Consider the following 11,070-nt stretch of genomic DNA (forward strand, 5'->3'; position numbering starts at 1 on the left):
CAAGGTCAGTGAAGAAGGCTGTTCTTGCAGCTTTGTGGACATCAGTGGAACTGTCTGATCTAGATCAGCTGGGAATCTAACTCTTTCACAGTATTTGGGGTTGTTTTACAAAAAGCTGTACAGTATAATAAACCAGAGAAAATGAAGTCATTATGCTTTAGTAAAGCATTTTTGCAAGTGAGTCAGATCACATTGACCTTGTTTTGATAACACTTTTCTTTATGCACAACCCCATTATTTTTATAAGAATGTATTTGAACTAAGATACTATTTGCCATGTAAAAAAAAGTCTGTCAAAGCCTGGTCCTTTTTTTTGGTGTTTTGTTTTGTTTTTTCACAAATATGGCCAGCAAAGTCAACTTACATATCTGTAGTTAGGTTCTAATCATCAACCAACTAGTTTTTAAACAGAATTAAGAATATTTCAAGTACAGTAATTATATAAGATATTTCTTTACTACTTGTGTAATTAAAATACTTTCATGGTTCCTAATAGTAGAATCTATACGATCAGCCAGTCCGATAGGTGCTGAAAGCTGAGATAAAATAAGGACTGATTTGGTGCTTTGCCTAAAAATTGAACCATTTTTCAGGCTTGTCATTTTTTGGCAATGTTTTTGTGAATGTGTTGATACAATCTCACATCCCTATTTTCTGGTCTTGAAGGCCATTGTCAATGCTATCTAAAACTGGGGTTATTAATAAAGGATGCTGGGTGTTAGGTTGTCAGTCAACAGCCCATATGCAGACACATAGATGGTGTGTTTGCATGAGGGAGTAGGTACTCTGCAGCTTTAATGGGGATCTTGCAAGAGCACATAGTGATAGGACAAGGGGTAATGGCTTTAAACTGAAAGAGAGTAGATTTAGATTAGGTATTAGGAAGAAATTCTTCACTATGAGGGTGGTGAAGCACTGGAACAGGTTGCCCAGAGAAGCTGTGGATGCCCCATCCCTGGAAGTGTTCAAGGCCAGGTTGGATGGGGCTTTGAGCAACCTGGTCTAGTGGAAGGTGTCCCTGCCCATGGCAGGGGGGTTGGAACCAGATGATCTTTAAGGTCCCTTCCAACCCAAGCCATTCTATGATTCTATGATCTTCCTCCCCCAAAGAGTTAAACGCTATGCCTAGCCCAGTTAACTGGGCCCTATGCTCAGCTGACTACTTGACCCAAAGTGCTTACCTTGGAGGGAAGAGTTTTCGTTTTTCTTGAACAGCAGCCTTAACATTTTGCTTATTGAGGAGGTACCCAGTGGTTAGGACCCCTGTGCCTGCTGCTGCAAAGAGTGCAGCAGTTGCACGACCATCCAGGAGACGACAGAATGTGCTAGCCATTCGTCTTGGAAGGATACAATTTCTAGAAGAGAAGACAACCTAAAATCAACTCATAAGACCTCATACAATATAAATGAAAAATAAACCCTCACTTTTAACTGTAGTCCAATAAAAGAAGCAATTAATTTTTATTATTGGTTTGCATTGGAACAGTGTGTTAGGAAAAATGGTTAGCATTTACTGTATTTCTATATACCTTTGGTAGACTTGGAAATCAATTGATTTTTTAGTGCTGTATTGAGTGCACACTTCTAAACCCAACACCCAGAATATTTTAATTGTTTTAATGATTTAGGGCCATAATTGAATGCTTTAGCTTGCTTCATAGCAACAATGCATTATACAGAGACATCTTTCCACTGACCAAAAACATACAATATCAGAGTAAGAAACAGAAGACAAAAATATTTAAAGTGAAAGGAGTATTTTGGTGAAAGGGGTAATAGGAAAGGATGTTGAAATCTTGTGGAGGTTTTGAGTCTGAGGTTTTGAGTATTTCATGGTATAATCAATTATATAATGCTGACTGTAGATTGCAGGGATTTGTGGCATGGGGCGAGCATAAAGCATCCTGCAAAGTCGGAAGTGTGTGTTCTATATTTTTATTGAAAATGCTTCCAGGTGACTCTGTTGTAAGTGGCTGTCCAGTCAGAAAAGTCAAATGTGGCAGGACGTGGCATTAGGTAGGTCATTCCTTTCAGTGCTATCAGATACTGAAACTCATGTGCCTTTTCCATGCTAGCCTGACCTGTTAAACACTTTGTGCTTTTTTTCCATATGATTAAAGTTGAAGTAGGCCAGGACTCATCAGCCTGAAAAAGAGACAGTTTGGAGGAGGGATATGGTAGGGACCTAAAAATCCTGAGTGGCATGGGAAACGTGGACAGAGATCAATTCTTCACTGCCTTTTCCAATATAAGAATACAGCCCATCAAATGCAACTAGTGGGAGCAACATTCAAAAAAAATGTAGGTGAATCTTTACACAATCTGTCATAGACCTATGGAACTCCTTGTCAAAGGATGAGGTAGATGCAGGACATTTACATGGGTTCAACAGGAGACTGGACAAGTACATGCAAGAGATTCATTGTGGGCTTTAAGCAGACAAATGAAAACAGGCTAACAAAATTCCCTGATCTGAAAACAGCTAAAAGCTGTGAGAGTATCAAGGAGTATCACATGTTTGTTCTGCTCTCTTCTCTGAGCATCAACTTATGGCCATTGTTGGACAGAACACTGGGTTATGAAGACCCCTGGTCTGGATCAGTACTGTTATTCTTGACATTTAGGATACTATGGAAGTATACAAGCATCTTTCAGAACAACAAATATGCCTAAAGAAAGCAAAGTAAAATGATTTCTTCAAGCCACAAGGTGTCACTTAGCAGAGGCACATTATAAGTAGCAGTTTCTGGCTCAGCCTTGAGGTACCAAACTAGGATTATGTTTGTCTCTCAAGAAATGAAGACCTTTCCTTCTTCAAGACAAAGAGAGAATCTCCTTTGCATTTATACCACATGTACTGCACAAAACTTTAAAATAAGCATGAACACAATGGATACCAAACTTAGAGGCCTTGCTGCAATTCAAGAATGTTCTTAGTGTGAGCAGCAGGGTGGGAGGGGGGGGGTGTCTTTTAAAGATGAAAATGTGTAGAGCCTGCCTCATGACATGTTCCTATAAAATTCCTGTAGTATGGATTTTCAGAGAGCTAGGGAAGAAAAGGGCTAGTTGTTTGGAGAGAAGAAGTCATTGTGGGCAACATTGCATCGGGAAGACAATCCAGGCTCTTTCCAGATTTGTGATGTGGAGGCATTCTCTGCTCTCTGCCAGCCAACCAGGCCAAGGTCAGGGACAGAAGGCAATGTATACTCTGCCCCTTCCCTTCTAACAGCAGCTACTCTATAAGGGACAGGGATGAAGTCTGGGAAAGGATTTGGCCTCTAAAGTGAAGAGGCCTGTGGGACTCCTGAATAAAAGAAAGAGAAGAGTCGGTAGGATTGAAAAAGCCTCTACAACAGAGAAATAAATATGTAGGGCTTTACAAAGCACAGGAACCTTATTTTTAATATTTCATCCTTAGCAAATATCACTATAATGAAGAAATGTGTCTTAGGACAATAGCATGTGAGGAAGTCCTCAACCCCCTTCCACATATCTACTAGGCTAGCTATCTTTTGAGTGTGTTGGCCAATATATAATTGCTCTGTAATTTTGAGTCATATATATCATGCTTGCAGTCTCTTTCTACATAGAAAATGGTTCCTGAACAGTGGCCCAGAGAGAGACAGTAACACCAGCAAGATTATCCAAGCTTAAAATACTTCCCAGGAATTTGTGTGCTTTATTAATTATTCCCAGCAGTATGTTCAGAGTGCAGTTATGGTTTTGGGATTATGTCTAGAGTACAGGAGATCTCTGAATCTAACAGAGAAAATGGCATGTTTTATGAAAGACTGAAGAAGATAATACATGTTTTTTCTTCCTCAAAAGAGAATACATTTTTTTCTTCCTCAGAATCAGAATTTGACTTGCAAAGCACTATCTACTTTGTACTTGTCACGTAATATGTGAGATGAGAAACACAGATGTGTTTCAAATTTGAGTCATTTGTTTCATATCCTATATCTTGTTTAAATAATTTTATACCTGAATTTTTTTATTCTTAACTGTCTCCTCCATGCCCTCAATATTCATCTGTCTAACTTTCTGTTCAGAGAAAAGTGTTGACTGATTGAAAGAAGTTTCAATATTCTTTCATTGAAAGAATTTCCCTAAAACAGAAATAGGGAGAGACACACAGAGAGGGCAATTTTTTTCATTAGGAATACATTCTGACTTCCTCAGCTATTCCAAGTCCTTGAGAATTAGTTGCACAGCACTAGAATATAATGAAATATGTATTGATACATGAATGGGACAGGAGGCAGATCATTCCTTCTTGGCTTAGCAATATAGCCTTATCTTACCTTATGGGAATGGTTCCACTCCATTAATGAATTAGTTTAGGTAAGTGAGAGTTGCAGGACTGGCAACAGGATTCCCTCTCCCCCCCCCAAATGCAGCGGGACAATGTTTGACTGTAAACCAAAACCAAATATCAGGTTTGTGACTGAGATTTTGTACTCCTTTCCTCTACTCGTTATTTAGAAGATGGTTCTTTTTTTGCTTTTTCACAACACAGCATCCCCATCCTACACTTTGGAAATATTTGCTTATGACTAATCTCTGAAAAACTATCATTATCATACCTAAGTTTCTCAGAAATAGTGGATGTATTTTCATAACAGCTCTATGTATTTATAGTTCTGTTTCACAGATCCTATTATTACTGCAGGGAATTGTCTGACAGTCAAAATCCTGTCCTGAAAACCAGATTTGTCAAAATCCTCTTGCAGATGATGACATTATGACTTCAACCATCCCAAACACTCATCAGTCTCCACCAGCTTGGATTCTTGGTAGCTTCTGAATCCTGTATCACTTTAAGGGACAAATCTGGTCCATATATCTGAATAAAGTAGAGGAATTGCTAGCCGGCCGAGGGAGGTGATTGTCCCACTCTACTCTGCACTGGTGTGGCCTCATCTTGAGGACTGTGTGCAGTTTTGGGCACCACAGTACAAAAAGGATATGAAGCTACTAGAGAGTGTCCAGAGGAGAGCCACGAAGATGGTGAAGGGTTTAGAGGGGAAGCCATACAAGGAGCAGCTGAAGTCACTTGGTCTGTTCAGCCTGGAGAAGAGGAGACTGAGGGGAGACCTCATCGTGGTCTACAGCTTCCTCACAAAGGAAGGAGGAGGGGCAGGTACTGATCTCTTCTCCCTGATGACCAATGATAAGACCCGAGGGAATGGCAGGAAGATATACCAGGGGAGGTTTAGGTTGGACATTAGGAAAAGGTTCTTCACCCAGAGGGTGGTGGAGCACTGGAACAAGCTCCCCTGGAGGTAGTCACGGTGCCAAGCCTGACAACATTCAAGAAGCAATTGGACAATGCCCTCAGACATATGGTGTGAATTTTGGGGTTGTCCTATGCAGGGACAGGAGTTGGACTCGATGATCCTTGTGGGTCCCTTCCAACTCAGGATATTCTATGATTCTATGATTCTATGAATTGTGTGCAATATATGTTTAGAAAGCCACTTGAGGCACAACAGCATAATTATAATGCTTTAGAAATAAACAGAGCATTGTACATGTTGACCAGAGAATGTACCACAGCATAACAGGTAATTAGCAGCCTTAGGCCATTATATTTAGTTATGCCATGTATCTGCTGGCAAGGATACACTTTGCTGATAGCTGTTTTTACATAACCTCCATTCCTTATATTAATGAGATGTGACATGAAAGTCCTATGCTTTGTAACAGCAGCTACTGATTGACTGACTGCATATTTTTCTACCTTGGAGCCTTTTCCAATGACCAAGTATGCACAACAGATAGATAGAAGCAACATTCCAAAAAGAAAATCACTATACATTTCAGTACGATGTTATGGTCTGTGACTGGAAGCTAATCGCAGTGTGTTCTTAGCTATGTACTTGGAATTAATCTGTTCTTGAGGAGCTGAGAACTACACAGGAGTTCTGTGGGTGTGAAGTATGCTAGAAGTTGCTCTCTGTAATTTCTTTGGGGGATAAACCATGCTCACTCAAGTTGTTAAAAGCTAAAGGCTCTATAACTGCTGATTCAGTGCTTCTGTTCTTGTCTTTCTTTTTGTCCTTGTGACATTTATTAGATAAGAGAGCACCTGATACCGAGAGCAGCAGAGCAGAGAGCAATTCTTTCACGGAATTTGATGTGCAAACAATATCTGCTGTGGATAGCTGGCATCCTCAACTTCTATGTTGAACTATACTGTGTACCTGAGGTATATTGAAGTCATGGAAATCACAGTCTGTGAAAAGAAAGTAAAATAAACCACCTGGAAAAAGAAATGGATGAACCTGAGAGAAAAGAAGCAAGTTTAAAAAAGCAAAGAGACTTTTTCTGTAACTCAAAATGTGGAGGCTTTGTGCCATAGCTGATCTAGGAAATAGTACACTTGATCTAGGAAAGTTGTACACTTGGTTGTACTGTACTTCTTCTGCAGAATGAGTATGAGGACCCCATCCTTGCTCTTCTTTATGCTTATGTTTGTCTAGATCATAGAATCATAGAATCGTTAAGGTTGGAAAAGACCCTTAAGATCATTGAGTCCAACCGTTAACCTAGCACTGCCAAGTCCACCACTAAACCATGTCCTCAAGCACCACGTCTACCCTTCTTTTAAATACCTCCAGGGATGGAGACTCAACCACTTCCCTGGGCAGCCTGTTCCAATGCCTCACTACCCTTTTGGTGAAGAAGTTTTTTCTAATATCCAACCTAAACTTCCCCTGGCACAGCTTGAGGCCATTTCCTCTCGTCCTATCGCTTGTTACTAGGGAGAAGAGACTGACCCCCACCTCACTACAACCTCCTTTCAGGCAGTTGTAGAAAGCAATAAGGTCTCCCCTCAGCCTCCTCTTCTCCAGGCTAAACAAACTCAGCTCCCTCAGCCGCTCCTCATAAGACTTGTGCTCTAGACCCTTCACCAGCTTCGTTGCCCTTCTTTGGACACACTCCAGCACCTTGATGTCCTTCTTGTAGTGAGGGGCCCAAAACTGAACACAGTACTCGAGGTGCGGCCTCACCAGTGCCCAATGCAGGGGCACTATCACCTCCATGGTCCTGTTGGCCACACTATTCCTGATACAAGCCAGGATGCCATTGGCCTTCTTGGCCACCTGAGCACACTGCTGGCTCATATTCAGCTGGCTGTCAACCAACACCCCCAGGTCCTTTTCTGCCAGGCAGCTCTCCAGCCACTCCTCCCCCAGCCTGTAGCATTGCATGGGGTTGTTGTGACCCAAGTGCAGGACCCGGCACTTAGCCTTGTTGAATCTCATGCAGTTGGCCCCGGCCCATCGGTCCAGCCTGTCCAGGTCCCTCTGTAGGGCCTTCCTACCCTCCAGCAGATCAACACTCCCACCCAACTTGGTGTCATCTGCAAACTTACTGAGGGTGCAACTCAATCCCCTCGTCCAGCTCATCAATGAAGATGTTCAACAGGACTGGCCCCAGTACAGAGCCCTGGGGAACACCACTCGTGACCGGCCGCCAACTGGATTTGACTCCATTCACCACCACTCTCTGGGCTCGGCCTTCCAGCCAGTTTTTAACCCAGCGGAGAGTGCACCCATCCAAGCCGTGTGCAGCCAGCTTCTCCAGGAGAATGCTGTGGGAGACTGTGTCAAAGGCCTTACTAAAGTCCACGTAGACAACATCCACAGCCTTCCCCTCATCCACTAAGCGTGTCACCTTGTCATAGAAGGAGATCAGGTTAGTGAAACAGGATCTCCCTTTCATAAACCCATGCTGGCTGGGCCTGATCCCTCGGTTGTCCCGCACATGCTGTGTAATGGCACTCAAGATGACCTGCTCCATGACCTTCCCCGGCACCGAGGTCAGGCTGACAGGCCTGTAGTTCATGGGATCCTCCTTCCGGCCCTTCTTGTAGAGGGGCGTCACATTTGCTAGCTTCCAGTCATCTGGGACCTCCCCGGTTGACCAGGCTGCTGATAAATGATGGAGAGTGGCTTGGCAAGCTCCTCTGCCAGCTCTGTCAGTATCTTCAGGTGGATCCCATCTGGCCCCATGGACTTGTGAGCATCCAGGTGGAGGAGCAGGTCGGTGACTGCCACCTCTTCGACAACTGGGACTTCACTCTGCATCCTATCTCCATCTCCCAGCTCAGGGTCCTGAATACCCTGACGATGACCAGTCTGACTATTAAAGACTGAGGCAAAGAAGGCATTAAGTACCTCAGCCTTCTCCTCATCCTTTGTGGCAATGTTTCCCCCCACATCCAATAAAGGAGGGAGATTCTCCCTGGCCCTCCTTTTGTCACTGATATTTTTATAAAAACATTTTTTGTTATCTTTAACAGCGGTGGCCAGTTTAAGTTCTAGCTGGGCCTTCGCCTTTCTGATCTTCTCCCTGCATAACCTCACAACATCCTTGTAGTCCTCCTGAGTCACCTGCCCCTTCTTCCAAAGGTGGTAAACTCTCCTTTTTTTCTTGAGTTCTAGCCAAAGATCTCTGTTCAGCTAGGCCGGTCTTCTCCCCCACCTGCTCGAATGTTCAATGATGTTCAGTGCAAAGCTTTACACTCCTAAGGCAGACAGTCTCAGTAGTGACAGTTTTCTTGTTCCCTTCCTCCCTTATTCAGGCAGCATTAGCAGTTTTCTTGCCCGTTGAGGGTTTGATGCATTAAATGGATCTGTATACTTTGGGAACAACATTTTGGACACCTGATCAAAGGCAGATTTTATACACATAAAATTATTTTCCTTTTTGAATTTAAAAAAAAAGCCCATAACCCAAGTGTATTTCTTTTTGGCAATGTTCTCTTCCATTCTGGTTGCATGCCCTGTCCCCAGGATACTTTGTCTTCTTGAATCACAGAAAAGCCCTTCCCTTACTCTACTTTACCTGACAGATCCTTGTCTAAGATCTCTTTAAAGCTTCCAACACTGGAGATTCCACAGCCTGTGCAGGTTAACTACCTTAAAAAAAAAATCAGATAGTAAGATGGGCTCCTTTTTTTTTAAAAAACCTAATATCTAACTAAAGGTCTCTTGTTAGAAATTAAACCCAGCAGTCCTCATCCTAACATTTTCTTCCCTAAACTTTATAGTTCTGTGAGCAGAAGTTCAGTTTCTGTCTTTACTAGTAAGTGCCTCAGCTTTTTAAACTAAATTGCTCCTGCAAAAAAGGTGACTCTGCTAAGAAAGTGATCTGACAAGCATCAATCATAGCATCACACAGTTGACACCTGCAGGAACTGGAAGATGGTAGCTGTCTTGATCTTGCACCTTAGGTAGGTAGGAACTTCTGACTGGAGCTTGGCATGGCAATTTTAGGAACAATCATTCTCAAAACTGTCAAATGCAAAGGGTCTAGGAGAACATTACAGTTTTTTTTTTTTTTTAATGGGAATGTCCTGGTTTCAGGTGGGATAGAGTTGATTTTTTCTTCCTAGTAGCTGGTATAGTGCTGTGTTTTGGATTTAGGATGAGAATAATGTTGATAACGCACTGATGTTTTAGTTGTTGCTAAGTAGTGCTTACACCAGTCAAGGACTTTCCGGCTTCCCATGCTCTGCCAGGTGCACAAGAAGCTGGGAGGGGGCACAGCCAGGACAGCTGACCCAGACTGGCCAAAGGGCTATTCCATACCATATGATGTCATGCCCAGTATATAAACTGGGGGGGAGTTGGCTGGGGGGCAGCGATCGCTGCTCGGGAATGGGCTGGGCATCAGTCGGCGGGTGGTGAGCAATTGTATCATGTATCACTTGCTTTGTATATTATTATAGTTTTATTACATTATTATTATAATTACTACTACTACTACTACTCTATTACAATTTATTTAAATTATTAAACTGTTCCTATCTCAACCCATGATTTTTCTGACTTTCACCCTTCCAATTCTCTCCCCCATCCCACTGGGGTGGGGTGAGTGAGCGAGCGGCTGTGTGGTGCTTAATTTTTGGCTGGGGTTAAACCACGACAGTCCTTTTTGGTGCCCAATGTGGGGCTGGCATAGCCACAGCGCCTGTTGCTGGGACTGGCATAGCTGCAGCGCCTGTCACCGGGGCTGGCATAACTGTGCCTATAGTTCTGAATTTAAATGCATATAATACTGCAGCACAAACTAAGCCTATGTTATGCATTACACAGGTAGTTCACATACAATCAGAAAGTAGATTTGCAAAAAAATATGACATGTTTAGTTCAGCAACCAAAACAAAGAACTTTTAAATAAATAGGGTGGGTAATGAACAAGACAAGTTATTTAACAGGAAACAAGACTGTTTTGTTTTTCACATTTTTGTCTCCTTTAAAAAATAGATTGATTTCTAAACAACATATTGTATTGAAACAAATCTTCAAAAAGGTTCATTCTGAAAGTGTCTAAACTGAATGTTTCTCCACCTAAAAAGATTCTAATCAAAACTATTTGTCAAATCTGACCACAAATCATGAACAGTTGGTAGGTTTTTTTCCCACAGAACACATCAATCTGCACTAACAATAAATTTGTACCATCACCACCAGTGTAGATTCAGAGAATGGTAATTATCCCAGTCAAAGGCATAGTTACAATACGCAAGGTTTTGTAAGAACACTTTACCAGAAATACCATGCTGTGATTCAGGTTTCACTGCAGTATCACTAGGTCGCCACTAAAAGTATTTCACTTTCATCGGTGAACATTTACCACTGTACAGCCTTAAAAACAATAGAACATACTTTTTCCTGGTATAGAAGTTTACTAAGGGTCTTCCCTAGCGCTCGTGGTGATAGAAAAAACATTTTCTCATAGATGCTTATAATGCATCTATTGAAGGGGAAGGGGAAAGAGAAGATTTTTCAAGATCAGAACTTTCATGATTATCAGTTTTAGCCCTCTGAAAAATAATCCAGGGTTTTCCTAAACTAATTCAGTGTGTTGGAAGGAAAACACCTCCATTACAAAAGCATCCATCTTGAATTTAAAACTATCCAGAGTGAATATGGTCCTGAGAAGCTAAGGGAGTTTGAAAGGTTAATCAATCTCTGAGTTAAAAATAAATAAAAATCATACCTTACTTCTTGTCTGCACTTGTTTGTCTTCAATTTTGAATCATTGGCCTTTGTT

The 11,070-nt window shown here is 41.9% G+C and overlaps 1 protein-coding gene across 1 annotated transcript in view; it reads right to left on the reverse strand.

Annotated features, from left to right (window-relative positions):
* The window catches only part of LOC309601525 (creatine kinase S-type, mitochondrial-like), a gene marked incomplete at its 5' end in the record, with an annotated part of 44,281 nt that extends 42,948 nt beyond the window's left edge, over positions 1–1,333 (reverse strand). The window contains one exon of the mRNA XM_082334570.1: positions 1,182–1,333. Coding sequence (XP_082190696.1) covers positions 1,182–1,333 — 152 coding nt within the window. The remainder of the gene's footprint in view (positions 1–1,181) is intronic.
* Positions 1,334–11,070: the final 9,737 nt, after the last annotated feature.

The sequence above is a fragment of the Platalea leucorodia genome (genome assembly GCF_965183815.1).
Source record: "Platalea leucorodia genome assembly, chromosome: W".
Taxonomy (NCBI): domain Eukaryota; kingdom Metazoa; phylum Chordata; class Aves; order Pelecaniformes; family Threskiornithidae; genus Platalea; species Platalea leucorodia.